The sequence below is a fragment of the Centrocercus urophasianus genome, unplaced genomic scaffold (genome assembly GCF_019232065.1).
Source record: "Centrocercus urophasianus isolate 14NV4802_14NV808 unplaced genomic scaffold, USGS_Curo_1.0 seq_19, whole genome shotgun sequence".
Taxonomy (NCBI): Eukaryota; Metazoa; Chordata; class Aves; order Galliformes; family Phasianidae; genus Centrocercus; species Centrocercus urophasianus.
The window spans coordinates 22,129,354-22,148,798 of NW_024884744.1; the positions used below are offsets into that span (position 1 = coordinate 22,129,354).

Below are 19,445 nucleotides of genomic sequence, written 5' to 3' on the forward strand. Positions count from 1 at the left end.
GGAAAGCTCCAATGGAAGCATGGGTCAGTCACTCGCAGCCAGGGATGCTGTTTGTTCAGCTAGGTCCTTTGGTGCCCTCAGTACCCTGAGCATCACTTTCCCATGACCTGTACATTAAAAGCCTACTAATCTGTGGAACTAACATCCTTAAGCTTTGGCACTGAAGAAACAAGAGCTGAGTCCTTATCAAACTTGATAGCACTCTGCAAAAGGTTATCTTTGCATCACATCTAGTGGTTAAATGTTCGTTACTTCCAGCAGTTGCTGGTAGTTTCTACAGTAAATAAAGCTGTTAAACAGCTTCCATTTAAATCTTTCATGCACATTTCTAGAGGATGGTTATTTAAACTTAAGCCTAAGACGTTTATTTTCTGGTGTAAGTGAAATAGACTTTCATATTCTTTTCAAACAAACAGATACAACGCTGACTGAGTTGAGTGATAAAATAGCAAATGAAATTCTGTGCTGACAAATGTAGAACAAGCTGCATCTGACACAGACGACTGATTCTAAATGAGCTGCTCCTCAGGAATGTCTCTGCAGACAGATTTAGGAAACCATCAGCCTGGAGCATCAGGGTCAGAGAGTCTGAATGTCAGGGATGACTCAAAAGAAAGAGGCAGAGAACTATAAAAGGCACAAAGAGCAACATTAATCCAAAGACTGGAAGGGCTTCCGGGCCAGCACAAGCTTGGCGGACTTTGAAGCTGCAACAGAGTAAGGTTAGCAGAGGCTGAGCACAAGATGAAGGTCTGTGAAAGGAGGGGAAAGCTCCTAATGCAAGGCCTGTGGTGCCCAGTGAGAAGTTCAGCATAAAAGCAGCACTTCTTCCTGTGGTGCGTGACAAAGCTGTACCACAGGATGCCATACAGACAAACACAGATAGCTTCACATGGAGATTAGGCAAGGCCACTCTGTATCTGGATACAACCTCTAGCACATGCAGGATCTTAAACACAAAGGAAGGAACCAAGCCATACTTATCCCAAGTTATATCTGAAAGTGTTCCTGAACAGCCCTACAGAACAGATCTTACAGAATGAATTTAGTAACAAACACTGAAGAAAGCCAGCGTATTATCTTCCATTTTGGCTATTTGTATTACCCGCTTCTTGAAAAGGTGAGTCCCAAAAAAGTTAATTTGACACAGACAGATAAGTTCCCTGAGGTACAGAAACACTCTCGTTCAGCTGGAAAATTAGCAATTGCTAACGCAGTAATTACAAGGACATTAAGATGTCCTCTGGGCAGGGCTCCCATCTTCCTGCCACGGCTTCTTAGGCAGAAGTGAGCTTAGCACTTGCAATGCCATAATGGGATGGAAAGTACCGCAATAATAGCAGGGTGGCAAAGTTTTGGCTACAGCAAGGGAGCAGCCACAGATACAGAAGCAAAGGAAAAGAGCTGTTCACCTTCAGAAGGGCTCAAGTAAGCAGGAATCTGCAGCAAGAGATGTCCTCATTCTTAAATGAGGTCTGGGAAGGGGTGAATCCTGGATCCAGCCCTTCCAGCACACTCATACACCTGAGCTCCCCTGGGTTGCCCCTGCCTTCCCACCAGGCGCTCAATCACTGCTTCAACCCTTCATTTAGCATCACCACCACAGCACTCCGTGCAGCTCAGAGCAGATCCCACACAGCACCGCTCACCAGGCACACCGAGCAAGGCCACATCTTGCTCCTCGACCAGCCGCTGCTCTTCAACCCCTGGCTGCTTTTTTTTTTCTGCCCAAATAAGAAAAAGTGGAGGGAAATAAAGGTGGACCAAAGCGTAGCCAAGGAATTTCCTGGGATGCACTCAGAGAGCAGTCCCTGAGCACAGGCTACAGGATGGGCAGGTGCTGCATCCCCACTGAGGGCTGCTCAAGAAGGCCTCCACAATTAAGAGCTTGAAGGACCTAAAAACCTCCTTTAGCTCACAAAGGGAACTTAAGTCATTCTAAAGCTCTAAATCAGCTTAAACAGCTTAAACTCATCTAAGGCCTTAAAGTGTTTTAAGCATTTTAAACCCATCTAAAGCCTTTAAATGGCTTAAGGAGCTTTAAACGCTCTGAGGCTTAAAAGTGATTTAAGTATCTCCAACTTCAGGCTAACCCACTTCTCACACCTCTCCCACTCACACAGCACCTGTAGCTCCAGGTTCAGGCCCAAATGCACGGCTATGGCAGAACCTCTCTTCCTAGTGCCATTGATGGGTGCTCTGGTGCTTTGTGGAATGCTGCAGCCCCTCTGCAGCTGCTCACCTGATGGCAGCAGGGCCGGGCAGGTGCTGGGACAGAACCTGAAATTGGCCACGCTTTCCTCCCTTATTTTCAAAGATGGGGAAGGAGTGAGACTGGGACTGAGTGCTCAGATTTGAACAGGACCCATTCTGGGGCACACACAGAACTATGAGATGTCAGTTCCAGTCTGGCTGTAGGTGAGGACAGCAGACCTACTGACTCCCTCTTCAGCTCACCAGCAGTTCTGAAGTCTTCATTCACTGCAGGATAGCAAACAAATACCTAGTCAGCACAAGTCCTATATTTTCTGATGCCTTAATTTTAATGAGGATTGGAAATAGAAACTTTTTTATTTAGAAAAGATACGACAGGATATTAACACATGATTTTGTCACTTAAGTGACAAGCTGTCCCCATTCTCCTCTCCCCACTATCTGTAGGATTACTTTCCCATTGTGCGCTGCCACTCACCTTTCCCATCCCCTTCTCTCTGCAAGACAGCTCCCACTTGCACCGTGTCTCCCACGACCGTGACTTAAAGCCAAGATTCTTGCCCTTCTGCCTCTTTCCCCTGCTGCCCTATGACAGGGGCCTTTGAACACCACCACCATGCCCAGTGCATCCAAATTCAGCAAGCACAAGTGAGGCACCCTGCTCTTTGCAGAAGGCAAGGAGGGGCCTGCAGGGCCCAGAGCCTCAGGCCCTCTGATGATTGCTGCTACACGATCAGTTGTATCCTCAAGAGAAATTAATCTGAATTTGTTTTACAAATAAGGTTGAAGAAAACATTGTAAAGCTGATACAAACTGCATTGCTAGCAAACCGCTCTGAATTATCGAAAGGTCAGTGTCGCTTTGAGCTCACAGCAGGCAGTAAGCCAGACAAGCCAGACACTCAAGGCACGGCTCTACTCTCCGTGTGCATGCACCATTTAATTTTAATGGAACATACAGCACAGAACAGGATAAAATGCCTTCTATTGCCGCTATGTCCTGTGAAATATCTTTGGATTAACAGCACTGTGCCAAAGTCTGCCTAACACCAGTAGGTGCTGGCAGACACCAAGGCCAACTGAGATCCCTTAGCAGTTTCCAGACCTGGCTCTCAGTGATGTTCTCCCTGCCCTAAAAGAACCATGCAGAATTCGCTCTCTGCTTCCTTTCCTCACCTTTTCCAGGTGAAGAGCCTGGTGGGCTTTTGGTGACCCAAAACTTGAGGTTTTTTTGTCTTTTCCCAGTCATCTCCTTCCCAATGCAAAATGTTTCAGATCTTTTCTTCACTAAACCAAGGACCGCTGTGCATACTTTGCTTTGAAAACAGCACAGAGGAAAATCTGAACATCAGCAGCACTGATAGAGAAGGCAAAGAACAAAAATCTTTGATGTTCTGTCACTGTTGGGCAAAGGAAGCTGCCCAGCGTTTGTTTCTGCTTGATATCTGAGAACGTAAAAATTAGTCATTTCTTTTGTAGTTCTGCAGATGGTTCTTCAAGCTAATTACACTCTCAGAAACCCAAACCACCAAATATTCCATGCTAAGTAAAGAAGACCCATTCAAGCAGCAGCAGATTTCTGGGATCTTCTGAAATGCCAGTATTACTTTTGAGTATTTCCATTTTCTTAACTTTTCTCAAGTCCATGCCATCTGGATGAAGTGAGCTAATGGCTTCAGCAGAGCCAGAGCCTCAGGCCAGAGCCATGCTCCCATTTCCAAGCCCATACTGCAAACAAGACCCTCTCTATGGGAGAATGCAGCACATGCAGTTCCTCCTGCAGAACACAGCACCTTTCCATTGGTGCCTAGTGCAAATTTCCTCACTACCCAGCTAAAATGTCAGGTCACAACTCATCAGCCCAGCATTTCTTAGTCTCCTGGCATAGCTATCTTGCTTGGTGAGGTGAGGAAACCTATGTGAAGTTGCTGACGAGAGCATGTGATAACAGCTCTTCAGGTTCACATGTGATCCCTACTGATGGTATTTGTATTTCCATACAATTTTTCCCCAGCTCTGCAGACACCCAGACCACGATTTGGAACAGTTAGCAGTGGTCAAACCCTGTTCTGCTGTGCTGCTCTCAGCTGCCTTAGCATCAAGGCTAAGAAACTGAGCCTGTAATATTCACATACCCCCTGAAGGATGCTCGCTACAACCCAGCAGTGGGAACACACTGCCAGGTAAGAGGCACCATGCTAGTTCTTTTCTTGTATCAATATGCTAGATGGATTTAAAATTGAACAAGCACAAGATCTCTAAGCGCAGACACCATGCTGGCTTGCTCCCTGCCACTTGCCCGGCCCAGCAGCTGCTCAGTGCACGGAGCAGGAGGAGAAGGCACCTCCATCCCCTAGATTGTGCTGGCTCTGCCACTTTCCTACAGCAGGGATCTAGGTGCCTGATGAGAGCTGGTAATCTCTGAAGGGAAAGCGTGCTGGGTGGGATGAGCTGGGGTGGATAGTTTCCCTCTGGCACTGTCAGCCCAGGAGAGCCGCCTTGCACTGCGTGCCACAGCACAGAGCCCTGCAGCAGTGCAATGGGACAGAGAGCATCGCACTGGGCCACCAGCAGCTGCATGTCCCAGCTCAGCCAGTGCCAGGCAGACAGCATGGGAGCACTGTGAGCCTCAGCCATGTCTGCCATGGCCATCCCAGCCAGAGAGCAGGTACAAAGACACAAGGACAGCATCATTTTATTCTGCAGTTCCCAGCACATTTTGCAGTTAACCAGCCAATGAATGGTATAAACAAGCACTCCCTCTTTTTAAAATGTCTTTAAGCTGTGCAATGGGACTTTTTTTTTTCTAGTCAAAACACTGGAAGCATTAATTAAAATTAATTGTTGATGGTATCATACTAAATGCTTACTGTGTTTCTTATCTGGCCAGCTCATGCCTTAGATTCCACGAATAAATCACAAAGACAGCAGATACCACATATCACCACAGAAATGAGCTTAGCCTGAGAGAACAAATTAAGGAGAAAGATAGAATCTAAAGCCCCCAGTCCTCTGGGAATGAGGTGCTGCTCACACTCCTGTTTGGAAGCTGCAGTTTCCAGGCCTGGCTCTCAGTGATGCTCTCCCTGTCCTAAAAGAGCCATGCAGAATTCGCTCTGGCGATTGGGTGTATGTGTCTGCTGTGAGGTCAAGGAGAGAGATAAACAAGGGGCTTGCCATAACAGTATGCACACAGTATGTCAGAATTAGTTATCCAGTACCCAGCTAGGCAGTGGGAAGAGAAAATGAGAAGTAATCTAACATGAAATGTTAGGAGGAAGATCTTTCTCATGCCCTTAGCAACCAGTATTACCACCTGCGGCAGGCACTGTAACATACATCTCCAATCAGTGCTCTGTGATCTTGCAGTTTGTCTCATCATTTTTAAATGCAAGAATGCTTCTACCTTTTTTTAATTTTCTCTCACGGTATTTGGGTGCCTGTAATCTGGTGAAAATTGCCCCATATGAGGAAGGGGAAGGCACTTTCCCTGGGGCTGCACTTCAAGGGACATGTTTTAGTGGGAAAATATTGGTGGTAGGCTGACAGCTGGACTGGATGAGCTCAGAGATCTTCTTCCAACCTTGTGATTCCATGATTCTTCCAGGTGGTCCCTGCCCCCAGCCCTTGGAGACAACAGGGCCATTCTGGGACGCTTTGCAGTGGCTGACAGCCACCCCTCCATGGCACACACAGGTCCATTCCACAGGAGCTTTGCTGTGTCACAGAAGCAAAGGGAAGCAGCTGGGCAGAGCACAGATGGATTTTTGGAAATGAGGACACTGCCCCAGGTACAGCAAGAGCTGTGAAGAGTGGGCTAGAAAGAGAGGAGGGAGCAGGTTGACTTGTGCCTGCTCACAGTTTGTGATCCCCAGCAGCACAGGGTTAGTTTCCTCACTGTGCCACATCAGCCTCAGCTGCATCAGTTCTGTGCCAAGATGAAGGAGGAATTCCTGCAGAGCCTCCCAGCAGCACCCCATTTCCAGGCACAGCGACAGCCCTGTTTGGCAACAAAAGCCACCTGAGGAGCAGCGCAGCAACACGATGCTTGGCTGGATGAAAGCATGGATTGCTGAGCATCCCAGCTCAGCTCTTGGTCAGAATGCTGTGCTCAGCTCCCCAGCTGCCCGCACCACCTTGTGTGAGCCAAACACTGAGCAGAACTGACCTACCTAGCACTATAGAACTGTGTGTGTGTGCAGACCCTGTGCACTCCTGCAGGTTCTCACCCAGTTCATCTGATGCTTTCAGCTGTTCAAGCTTCAGAGCAGTAACTGGCAGTTCTAACACTCAGGGTCTGCGTGGAGCTGAGACCTCTCCCTTCTCCTGACAGCAAAATGCTGCTGAAATGCTGCAATGTTCTGAGCCTGCTCCAGCCCTGCGTGCAGTTCTGCCTCTGCATCTGCTCCCCAACGTGTTTGCCATCCCCGAGCCCTGGCACACCTGGGTTCCCATCCGCCATGTGAGGACTGAGCCACGCTTTCATACTGACGAAGAACTTGTCCTCTCCATTAAGCATTATTTTTTTTCACCTCATGCCTGTGCCATGCCCACCACCTTCCCGGGCAGAGCCTAGCTAGAATTAATAGAATTACCATTTAGAATTAATAGTCAAGTCAGATATCTTTAATAATTCCGAGTCTCCCTGTACACAAGGGATTCCCAGCAAGGCGAGGAGCCAGGGCCAGTGTTGCCCAAGCCCAGCACCACACTGCCCTCCATACAATACAGCCCACGCTCTGGTGAAACAGAACAGCACTTAGCCCATACACACTGCATTTCTTCGTGTTAAGCCAACGTGGTCGCTCGACGTTAGCGCATGACACACAGTCACACAGAGAGGTGGTACAGAGAACATCGCCACGAGACACCAGACAGCATCACCACTCCTGGAGCCGTCAGCACTCTGCTCTGTGCACTGAGCCTGCAGTGACCTCAGCCATCGGTACAGGAACGCGCTGCCCTGGTGAAGGCTGAGCTCCAGCTGAGCTCTGCCCAGTGGGCAGCATGGAGGATGCTGACCTCAACCCCCAGCACCGACGTGAGCAGCACACGGTGGTGCCTCTCAGGTCACCCTCCTGCAGGCCCCATTCCTGTTGGTGAGGTTGGGCAGTGTGGGCCCCGTGCCCGGCCCGGCAGAGCTGTGGGGCTGCAGGCAGGCAGTCAGTGAGATGCAGGGCTCTCCCTCCCACAGCCCTACAGGAGCACTCCTTGCACTGCTCCCTGCCGAGCACGGATGCTGCCGGCCTGGAGAAGGAGCTCCGCAGCTCCGTGCACGAACACGCAGCACTAAGCTCTGAGGTATAACAAAGGGAAGAGGATAAACACCGGTGCAATGCTTCTTCAACGCTGCTGCAGCGTTTGCTCGGCCCCGGCTCACCGTGCACGCCGACCATCGATCACTTCTGCTAATGGAGCGCCACTCGCAGGGCCGGGAGCACTGCGGGCTCAGCTTCTGCAGCGGCGCACGGGCTGTGGGTGCAGGGCTCCGTGCGGGACAGCCATCTCTTGTCAGACGGGCAGCAGCACGAAGGGAACAACCGGGCCGGTAGGGCAGCGGGAGACCCTGCGCTGCCATCGGGGGGCTGAGGCCGCTCGCTTGGCACAGCCCCGGGCAGTCCCCTCTCCGGCTCAGAGCGCAAGGCACAGGCGGTGACGGGAGGGGAGCGGGGAGGGAGCGAGGGCTCACGAGACAGGAATGCTCCGAGACACAGGGTGACAGCAGACGGGGCACAGAGCCACATGCTGACCTGCTGGGGGGGCCCCGCGCCCGCAGCTGGCGGCCGGCAGCCCTCAATGGAACGCCAGGAGGAACATGAGCACCACGTTGACGACGATGAGGAAAAGGAGGATGACAAAGACCACCACCCGCTGGGTCTCCGGATTCATGTTGCAGCGGAGGAAGGTGTGAAGCGCGCTCCACTTCTGCCTGCTGCGTTCGGGGACCTTTGCCATGGCTTCAGCCCAGGGACAGAATTTAAAAAAAATTAAAAAAAAAAAAAAAAAAAGGGGTGGAAAAAAAAAATAGCGCCCTTCTCAGAGGAGCGCTGGGGCAGAGCGCTGCGAGCAGCGGCGCAGCTCTCAGGGGCTCGGCCCGGCCATGGCACCTGCGGGACCCCGCAGCACCCCGCCTGCCGCGGCCCCGGAGCGGTGCGGATCCTTCCCGCGAGGAGCGGCGCTGCGTTCCGGCCGCGGCGATTTGCTGCGCCGTCTCCAGGATACGCGCGGGCCTTGGCAACGCGGCGCGAGGAGCGGGGGGCGGCACGAGCGGGCGGCGGAGCCCTCGGCACCGCACCGCGCCGGCAGCCGGAGGAGAGCGGAGCGGGGACGGACGGATCTCGGAGCCGCGGAGCGAGGCCGCCTCCGCAGCCGGGAGCCTCCTGCAGGCAGCTCTGCGGAGCTGAACGGCGCGCTGCCGGGCGGGGAAGTCGGCGGGGCGGCGGAGCGCTGGGGGCAAACCCACGGGCAACGGCGGCAGCGCGGCGCCCGAGCGGCACCCACAGGCGCTGCCGAGAGCGGCGGAACCGCGGGCGGGGCCACGGCGGGCGCGGTGAGGGGCGGCCGGCGCCGGGGAGCTGCCGCTGCCGCACCTGCGCGCTCCAAGAGCTCGTCGGCCCTCCGCGGGAGCGCGGCGGATGAATGGTACGAAGAGGATGACTCGGCACTTCACCCATCCTTCAGCCGCGCAGCTGTTTGGGCAGCTGCCCCTCGGGCGGGGTGCTGAGCACAGCCACCCAAAGCAGGGCGCGAGCAGAGCCCTCCTCCCCGTGCCACTGCCCGCAGAAGCAGCTCGGTGCTTTCGGGTGTTGGCACCAAGGCCTGCAACACCACTGCCTGCATCCTCGTGCACAGCAGCTGAGAGATCCAGAAGGTTACAGGTTTCAGTGACAGCCTAGCTGGGTGCTTCCTTTCATTTCAGTTTCTGCAGAAAGTGCAAAATCAGCAGTGTCACCCTGTGCTTATGGAACAATTAAGATGTGATCATAAGGTGTCATAAAACAAAAACCAAGCCCACACAGTAGGTTTACGCTAGATATGAAGAAAGTCTTTCACAGTGAGGGTGGTGAGGCACCGGCACAGGCTGCCCAGAGATGTGGTGGGTGCCCCATCCATGGAGACTTTCAAGGCCAGACTGATCAGGCCCTGGGCAACCTGATCCAGCTGTGGTGTCCCTGTGCACTGCGGGCAGTTGGACTACGTGGCCTTTAAAGGTCCTTTCCAATTCCAAGGATTCCGTGATCCTATGATTCTAAGTACATCAGTGTGCCGTTTTCTGAGCTTAAAGATCCTGCACATCCTATCTCTAGCCTACTTACAGAACAAAGAACACCAGGCGTGAGACTTCTCCCCTTGTGGCCCAGGCCCTGAACCTTCCACGCCGAGCTCATGGACCTGCAGGCTGCCTGAGCTCCTGGGCATTCCTGAGCTTTTCCCCTGTGTTTCCTTAAGAGCTTTGAAATAACAGCTCTCTCCTGTACGTTCTACAGCCCAATGCTGGCTCCCTGAGCTTGTGGGCTTCCATTTAATGAAAGTTCTTCAAGGTTAGAGTTGATTCATAGTATTGTTCAGCTCCTGGGAATTCTGTAAGTCTTGTTTGTATGGCAGCAGACAGAATTTGGGCATAAGCCACTGAACAGTGTTTTGGGGTTGGGGGCTTTAGGAGAAGGCAGTCCAAGTGAAAAGGAAGCATGGCCACATATGCTGTGCACATCTGAAAGCAGCAGCTAGCGTCTTCTCCAGCCTCTTGGTGCTGCTGATCAGAAGTAGAACCCAGCAACTCACCAAGACACACACCAGATGGGTAGGCTGGCCGCTGCCCTGCTGGTGCCACACGATTTTGGGCCACTTCTGAAATCCAGTATGCTATCATTCTGCAGTCACCTCCTGAAGTCTTGGGAGCTCACGAATACATTTAAGTATTTGAAGGCAAAAGCACAGGAAGTTTGACTGAACACCTGAAAAGCTATCTGAGAAGAGAAAGTAGGTTCCTTCTTGGATGCTACATCCAGACCTTGTGGAAGAAGAAGTTTGGGAGTGACACCAACTGCAACCTGGCTTCTGTCACCAACCCCATGCACTGAATCACCCTTGCAAGGTCTGTGCATGAGGGTGCTACTCCCATGATAATGCACAGTGTCACAAAGCACAACTCCTGCCACGTGCTGCGGAATGCCATGCAGCACTCTCCCCTACACAAATAAAGTCTCAATCCTCCTCCTCACTGATCAGACATCCTTCTGTAATAGGTGGCATCCATAAGATGAGGAAGGTTTTATCTCGTAGCTTGTTGGAAAGTAGGATTTAATTTGTATAATGATTGCAGAGTCCTCACTGGAATCTGATTTGCAATCATTTATTTCCAAGCCTTCCTCTAAGAGCTCTCCTCAATCAGATGGGAACAGAAGCACTCTGAGGGAATGATGCTGTCACTCAAAGCAGTGCCAGTGGTGAAGGCAGAGCAGCTTGAGCCCAATGGTGCACACAGTCCACAGCAGTTGGACTCTAAGAACAGAAGCATCCTTTCCTTTACTTTTTACCAAAATAGCAGTAGTTATTTGTCCAGCCCCAAGCTGCCACCTTGCTTGCAAGTGGAGTAAACAAGGCTTAGGCTGAGTTTTCAGCTTTACAAGGTCAGAAGCATTTGGACAATCCTGCCTGTCTGATGAATGGAGTGTGCTAATGCTGTCACAGCTGAGCCGGAAACTGAAAGCTTTATGTACAAAAAAGAGAAAAATGGATAAGTGTAATAAACAGTGCAGGTGCTTCAGCAGAATATGCCAGTAACTAACAGCAGACAAGGACAGGGAAGTGCTATACACACCCTGGCTCTCCAGCTCACAGAGGGCCTGCACAGCATGACTGCACAGCACAGCTCAGTGTGGTACACCGGCTGCCATGGACTTCAGTGCATCTTGCAAATAGAAGAAATCAAGCTTTGGTTGCATGTTCAATGGATGGACCTCTATCACAGTTCAGCAACTGAAAACAAGGACTGCAAATGGAATGGAGGAGGAGAAAGCACTGCTACCTGAAAAACACATCTGCTCAAAGAATTTATGAAACTTCAAAATATCTCACTATTATGCTTTGCCCAGCATCCAAACTAAGCAAAAATCCAGGCTCTTCTGTATTGAGTTAACCCTTGGCAACAACTGCAGCTCCCAGTTGAACTGAAACCACCGCTGAGCCACAACCTAAAAGCATCAGAACAAGTACAGCTTCTTAAACTGCATGTGATCATGTATTTCTAAAATGGAAAACCATCTGTCGAAGGTCCCCAGTTTGCTTGGAATTTCACAATGTCTAATGCTGTAAGGTCCTCTGTTACTGCCACTTCACATCCCCAGACAGCACGTCCCTGTGCTCTGTGCTCATGTCATGCTGCCCAAGGCAGCAGAACAACAGGCCCTGGAGAGCAGCTCTCAATGGGCTGTTCTCCAGGAGCTGCCCCATCAGCAGGGAAGTAAATGCAGTCTAACAGTGGCTTTTAAAATGATCGACAAAGTGAAAATGCAAAATGGATTGCCCCAGCACTGTCGTTCCATGCTAACACACAAGGTGCTCCTCTGCTCTCCTCGCAAAGCATCTGTTACAGATACGAGCATGAAGAGATGGGATGTTCAGTCTATCGTTCGAGCAGACTGCTTTTTTCTTTGACAAAGCCTGCTGACACGAAGACCTGCCGGCAGCAAGATGTCGAGATGCAGGATCCTCCCACAGATGATAGATGAAGCACTAAAAAAGAGCTCCCATAAAGACCTTCTTAGGTTGCTGCTCTCTTCAATCACACCTGCCCTCAGCCCAGAAGCTCGGAGAACCTGCACATGGCATCCAACAGCTGTGAAGCAGCACAACCCTACTGCTGCCGCGAGGCCCTGAGCGCTCCCCACTGCCCTGTGCAGGCCTGCCTGGCAGGCACATGCTGTGCAGGGATCAGCAGCCTGCCCCGTGCTGCTGGAGATAAGGGCTGCTGTGTTTGCCATCAGTGGTCACGTGTGCTGTGTGTGGAAGCAGTGGGGTTACTGCCAGTGACATTTCCTGGCTCTGCTGGGAGCAGGTGTAGAACCAGCCCAAATGGGACATGCTGGGGGCACCGAGTGTCCCAGGGGATGGAGCATTTCCCAAGAGAAGTGGGGCTGGCATGCCCAGCTCTCACAGATATTTCTTCTTTCAACAGCTCCTACAGTTCTGCAGCTATTATCAAAGCAGGAAAATGCAGCTGCAAGGAACATGCTCCTTCTTTAAAACATGGCTGAATTTGCTGCTCTCTCTGTTCCCTCCCCAGCCAGGGTAGGACCAGGGCCCTCAGTGGGTGGACAGGGCTGAAGCTGAAGAAGGGAACTTTGGAGGGATTAGCAGTGCTTCCTGAAGGGCCAGAAGAGTCAGGAGGGACTTTATTTTTCCACCACAGGATTCAAATGCATTCTGGAGATTAGGGGGAAAAAGGAGAGCTCGCAGAGAGGAGCTGCTCTAAGTCAGGATTTGGAGAGAGGAGAACAAATACAAGAAGTTTTTAATGTCAGAGTCATGCTGAGAGGAACCTCAGGCATGGTATAAAACCAGTTCGTTCCAGATATCCTCACTCCTCTCTCTGCAAGCACTTAAACCTGGAATAACCTCTACACTAATCTTTACCCAGCATTCCTGCTCCATCACATTCCTCCTTTATCCCCTTCTCTCAGCAGACCTTTGTACTCTGACATCCACTTTGTTATTGTACAGTTATCTGATGCAAGTGTTTCCTGAACTGGCAAACTGAGTGCAGACATCCCTAACTATTTTAAAAATAAAGACACTGGCTGGCGGAGTGAATTGTAAGAGCAAGATTTTGCACGACAGACTTGCTCTACTTGCTCTTGTATACCATCATGCTACAATTTTTATAGTTTGCAAACTGCAGGTTAACTTACACTCCAAATACAAATATCACCACGCTGCTGACACACGTCCTATCACGGAGCAGGGAGTGAGGTGTCACTATGGACCCTGAAAATCAAGAAGCAAGTGCCCAAAGTAGGTGAGTGACACAGAGAACAGGGCAAGTCCTGCACTGTATCAGGCAGGGCACAACTGAAAGCTAGGCCCCACCTATGAACGGTGCCATCCCTCTCCATTCACTTTCAGGTCAGCACTGGCTGCCCTTGTGCAGAGCTGACTGAGCAACGGCACTCTGGGAAGCACTATTGGAAGCACATGGATCACAGAGCCTGCCGTCAGGTGCAGCTGAGAGCCCTGTGCAGGTAGCACCATCAGGCCTGCCTGCCACACCACCTCCAGCGCCGCACAGCAAGGACTGAGGATCCCAGTAGCAATGAGGTGGATGCCCTTGTGTGCAGAGAGCAGCTGGGGTCTTGCCAACGTAATCCTTAGCCCTAGGGAGCACTGTGCCACTGGAGCTTTTTGTAAGGTGCTGCCAAAACACTTGAAGATGGTTGGAGCCTTCACCATAAAGAGACAACTTGTTATTAGCATCAGCAGTCGTGCTGTGTTTTCTCTAAGTGATGAGAAAGATTGGGCAGAGGGCTAGCAACCTACGGATATGCTGAAAAAAACACAGGCAGGCTTGGAGACGGTCTGGCAAAAGTAACTTCAGGAGTTAAATGTTGGATCATTTCTTCTTCAAAGGGAAGGATGTTTGTGGAGCCAGGCCTGACTCTACAGGCCGGTAACCAGGAATACATTTAATAATGTCTGCTGTTTGCTGGCATTACAAGTCCCCAGTACACACAGGCATCATTAACAAGTGCGAACAGAACAGAAGCTGTTAGTCTTTGCAATTAAACAGCTGGCAGGGCTGACGTAAGAACTCCAAAGCCGTCACGCAGCCTCCAGTTATTGCTTTTGAGTGACATATTTAGGTCTGTTTTACAGCCACAGAGAAAAGTCTGGGCAATGCAACCCCCTCTTTCAGCATGTCTGTCCATGTTGGAGCGCACACACCACGGAGAGGCTAAACACAGAGGCTCCCTCCTCAGCTCTGCTCCTGGAAGGCAGCAGTTGTCCCCTCAAAGCAGGCATTTCCTTGTGTATGAGCAAAGCCCCTTCTTCTGCTGTAACACCTCAGCATTTTTCTAGAAGTGTGACAGATCCCCTGAGTGCTATTCTTGCCCCAAGAACTAAGCTAAGCTGGTTTTTCTGTTGTTTTGTTTCTAATAAGTATCAGATTAGCAGGGCTATTTTAGAGAAAGTCTGGTGTAGTCCAGCAAAAAAAAATGTATGTGTTGAAGAAAGACTTCTGTGTGTATTTAACATGTGTTGGCAGCCTGTATGCATACTCCTGCCTCAGCAATGTCCTGGTGCTAGGGAAGGGGAAAGCAGCTCAGGACAGCTGCAGCTGCTCATAGCAAAATGGGAATACGGCTCTAGCGACCCCCAGCAGCACTTGGCTCCTGATCCTGGCCTCTGGGGAGACACAATTGCCATATAGTGTTTGGATATACCGATTTCATCTAATTTCATTGCTTAAAGCCCTCTGCAGTGACATCGGAAGTTTCAGATCAGATGACTGTAAAAACTAAACTCATAGGGTATCAAAAACTGCTGCAATTCTGCTCCAGTTCTGCCCTGAACACTCTCATATACAAGGTATGCAAGCACATAAGACCAGAAACTAAGATCCTATAAAGATTCATGTCCATCAGGGAAAACATTAATTCTTGTCCTCTACAGCAAGGAGCTGACTACAGTGCTCCATGAAGGAGGTCATTTGTATTGGACAAAGTTGGAATGCTTTGTTCTGACCTGCCTGAGCATTTCTTTGGTATTTTGGACCTGCATTTATTCGTATCTTTTCAGTGGATCCCCTTACAGTTTATGTATCTTACTTGTTACCCTTGGGTGTGCCTGGGTGAGCTCTGAGTTACTCCACAAGGATAAATTCTCAGTGAGAGATGAGAGTTTAGCACAAGAAAAATGCTGTAGAGCCTCATCAGCCACGGTTGCATGTTGCTTGGCAAGACAAGATAGGACTGTTAGAACATTTGCTGCCTTTGGTAAATGAGAGATGATTTTTGTTTACACCATTTCCTGAACATTTTTCTGTATGCATTATTTTGTTAAATCAGGAATATGAACATTAAATTAATCAGCTTAATGGCATCCTGTCAACAAGCACTGGTAAAAAACACGAACATATGTAACATATTGCAATACTCTCATTTTAAAACGTGAGGCAACAATGTTACACATCTCAGATAAAATCATAAAATCCTGAACTGCTGATTCCAGCATGTCCCTGCATTTCCTCAGGAACAAGACTTCAGATTCCAAATTCCAAGCTTATCAAACGTAGAGTCAGAAGAGATAAGGAAAATAGAGGGAGTCTCGCTACCGTTTTCCAAACCTTTATTGCTTTGCTTTCAGGGCTGAAAGAAGGCAAATACTCCACCTCTGAGCTGAATTGCAACAGCATTTTTCCCAAAGCCCGTAGCTGTAAGGAACCCCTTGCACAGCAGCAGGGCAGAACAGACTCTGGTGCCTATCAGAAATGTCCGAGCAAACACACCTAAGACCATTTGCAAAGGCCAACTATTTGATAAATAGCATTTTTCCTCATTATCTCTGGCATCACTTGAGGGCTCAGCAGGCAGGCTTTTACACGCTTAATTCGTCAACTCCTCCGCTTCAGCCTACAGGTGCCATATTTCATGCTGCCTTACACTGTGCCTACCCCGTGCATACTATTCTGTAGTGCAAAGTCAGAACCACCGTGCATGTAGAATACAGACTTTCTCTTGCCACATTTTACCAGCTTATGCTGCAGAAGAAAAGGGTGGAGTCTTTACCTAGAGCAACCACCAAGTAAGCTCCACCAAGGACAATCAGAAAACAAAAATCGCTTTTCATGAAGATCTACATCTGAAAGAGCATCAGACAGCCTTCTCCAGAAAATTGCTTCCCCTGCCTTTTCCCATCCCAAACCCTTTTTATTACTTTTTGACTGATTTTTCTTGGCTCCTACACTGACTCATGCTGATCTTCCTAGGTGGGCTCTGTACAACCTTCCCAGCTCTTTTATTCCTCTTGTCTTCCTGCCAACAAATTATTCGAGTTTTACGAAAGGCTTCTTTTTTTTTATTCCACAACCATTTTCTCTTGATCCAAAATGAACTTAAGCTCAGCAGTTGCTTTTTTTTTTTTTTTTTTTTTATGCAACATTTGTACTGCCAAATGCCTTAAAAATTTATTTTAGCCTTCTCTGTTTATTTGAAAGCTGCTCCTTCTGAGAGGTTTGAGAATCACGGCATTACCATAGTTTCCTTATCCATGACCAATAAAGTGCAATTTGGAATAAAATGCAACAAGGACAAGACTGCTCAGCAGACTTCACTAAACAACTGGACATTGGTGTCTACACTCTAGATTGCTCCAAGTGTTAGTACTGGAAATAGCTAGGATTAATCTATACCCAGATTCTGGTCCAGCAATCAAACTGAAGGCTCATGCTTTTCTGATTCCCAGCTATTGGAGATGGTTCAGCTCCAGCACTTAAGATTTTCCTTCATGTAAAATCCGTACCTCACAGATTTAGTATTTCACCTCTGAGAGATTTTATGTCACTGTACTCTTTTGTTCCAGGAAGTAATTGCACAGGAAAGCACTGTGCTAATGCTCAGCAAAGGTAAGTGATGGATTCATTACCCCTAGAAATCTGTTGACAGAGCAAACGATGTACTGCCTGTTCTTACAGCTTTGTTGGCCCCCGAACAGGCAAGCTTCTAGGAAATGTGCCAGAGATAAACTAGTCTCTTCCAGTCAACCAGCCAACAAACCCACACATACTTCAAAGAGGATACAAATGATACCTGCTTTGGACGCATCCACTTGTTTTCCTTATTGGGAGTTATATGATGGGATTTTACTCAAATAAAATGAACTAATAAAAAAAGAAAACCAAATGTCCTCAATAACAGAGAACAATGGAGAGAAAAACACAACATATATGATGGTTACAGAGATCTACTGCCAAGTTAAATAATTTTTCTGATTTTAAAGAGCTGTGAAGATTTCCTTTAACAATAAAGCACAAATAAAAGGAAAGAAGGAAAATATTTTGCATTCCCCTTTAAAAAAAGAAAAAAAAAAATATCGAGAGGACACTCATGTTTCATGAGCCACAATGAAGAGAGTTGCCAAGTCAAAAAGCTGAATGGCAGGAAAGCCAAATTCTTCCATGACAATCTCAGCACACAGTATGGGGTTGTCTTCTGTGGTGCCTGGGCCTCTCTCAAAAACATATCAAGTTAATGGGAGAGAATGCAACTCAACAAATGCAGTACACAGGTAAGCTGCATTTCCTTTCAGTGTAGCACTGGGTGCAGGAAATTAAGAAAAATAAAAAAATTATTGAAGTTAAACTTCTTCTGTTTAGGGCAAAACCAATCAAAACTGCTGAGATTAAAGCGAAAGCTCTGGCCACGGTTTGACAATTGCTGCATGTAAACAACATGGGAAGAAAATACAGCAAGTCTATTCCTTACCCCAACATCCCAGAGCCGCAGTCATGAATTCTGAGCACAAGCAGCAGGAAAACTGCTCAAAGAATATTTGCTGTTTTGAAGAAAAGATGTTATCCTCACAATGCAGTTCACTTTTGGAGATCTCAGGCCACGATCACTGTGTGCATGTGACATACAGGCACTGAGCTTCAGTCAACATCATCTCAGTTATAGCTCAGCCACAAGAAAACGTAACAAATATCTTATCCCTGCCTTCTCATTTAGTGAAGGTCATGTAAAAGTACCAATGTATGGGGAAGAGAAGAACGTCTGTGTATGTATGAGCGTAAGAAACATGCTTCACTCTTCAAACAGAAAAGCTTATTAATTCACCCCATTGAAAAAGCACTCTGTGTTAACAGGATGCCAGTTCTAATGCATTAGACAATACCATTATACTTCTGCAGAAAAAAAAAAAATCCTAGATCCTATTATTACGTTGCTCATTGTCCTTCACTCCTAGGGAGAGTGCCTTCAAGGAAAGCTCAGACCCCACCATTAACCAGCTGTAAGTGACATTTGAAGACTTATTCTCTCTGCCAGGACCAGTATGGTCCTGAATCCATCTTACAGTTCATGACTGACATCATTCCTCCCCCTGCCCACCAGAAGCTGCCAGCACAGTACCTCGTTGATGGCGAGCTGCTCTCCTCCTCCCCCAGGGTGGCCATAGCGGTGGTTGGAGCTGCGGAAGTCCTCGTACAGATCCTCCTCACTTCCCACATCATCTGTCAGAGCTGTCTTGTCCAGGGCTCCATCAGCAATCACTGCAACAGCAAAAAGAACTCATTGGTTATACACCACAAGGTCCTCAGAAGTGCTGCACCAATAATATGAACTTGGTAGGGGTAAGGGAGGCAGTAACAGCATAGAGAAGAGACAAGGAAACTAGACATGCCCGTGACAAAGAAAACAAATGTGATTTTACAGAAAAAATGGCAAGGTAAAAGGCTTGTGTCTGCCAATTCAGGCCAGGGAAACTCTAAGCCTTTGGAAAACATTCACCTTCCTCTTTGTCCACCCATTCAGTTCAAGAACCCTCTTCGTTCCCTAAAAGACCGCTTGCTATAGAGGTATCCTCTAGCAGCACCAGCACAGAAGGGCTGCTCTGCATGAAGTAACATGGAATCAGCTGCAGGTAGCTGAGGCTCAGCAGTCTGCAGAGAGCACCTGCACTGAAGTCTCAAGACACAAGCATGACACTGAAAAAATGATATCCACACTTATACACACTTGTTGCATAGAAGAAAATGGCAGTTCCTCTCTTTCATGGGCAGGAGCCTTTTTCTAAGGTCTCCTCAAGAAATACAAAAGAGAGCAAATACACTTGAGAGCAAGTTGATGATTCATCCCATACCTGCCTAGGCAAGAGTTCTCAAAATCTGTGAAAAATGCTAATGATTAAAGACAACATTTGAAGTCATATTCTTCTGGAATAGCAACTGCTAGAAAAATGGTTTCCATGACAAAGAAGTGGGCTTCACAGAAAATTTCCATGCATGAAATAAGCAGCTAATAGAAAGACACACATGATGCAGAGGACAGCAGCTGATGTAATTAATAATTTGAGTTTAACAGACTTTACATGGCTTCTCTATAGGGACTGAGTGAAGTGAAAATACAGACACTGCCATCATTACTCCTGTCAAAAGTTATATATCATGTCATACTTAAAACGTTTGCAGAACAAGTGAAATAACAGCGTTTAGGTTGATCCTGTACAGCTTGGAGAGGG

General features: G+C 48.5%; 1 protein-coding gene across 1 annotated transcript in view; it reads right to left on the reverse strand.

Moving 5' to 3' along the window:
- Window positions 1-19,445, reverse strand: part of LOC122161486 — a 109,529-nt gene that overhangs the window by 17,956 nt on the left and 72,128 nt on the right. The window contains exon 4 of the mRNA XM_042820959.1: window positions 18,338-18,477. Within this exon, the coding sequence (XP_042676893.1) occupies window positions 18,338-18,477 (140 nt within the window). The remainder of the gene's footprint in view (window positions 1-18,337; window positions 18,478-19,445) is intronic.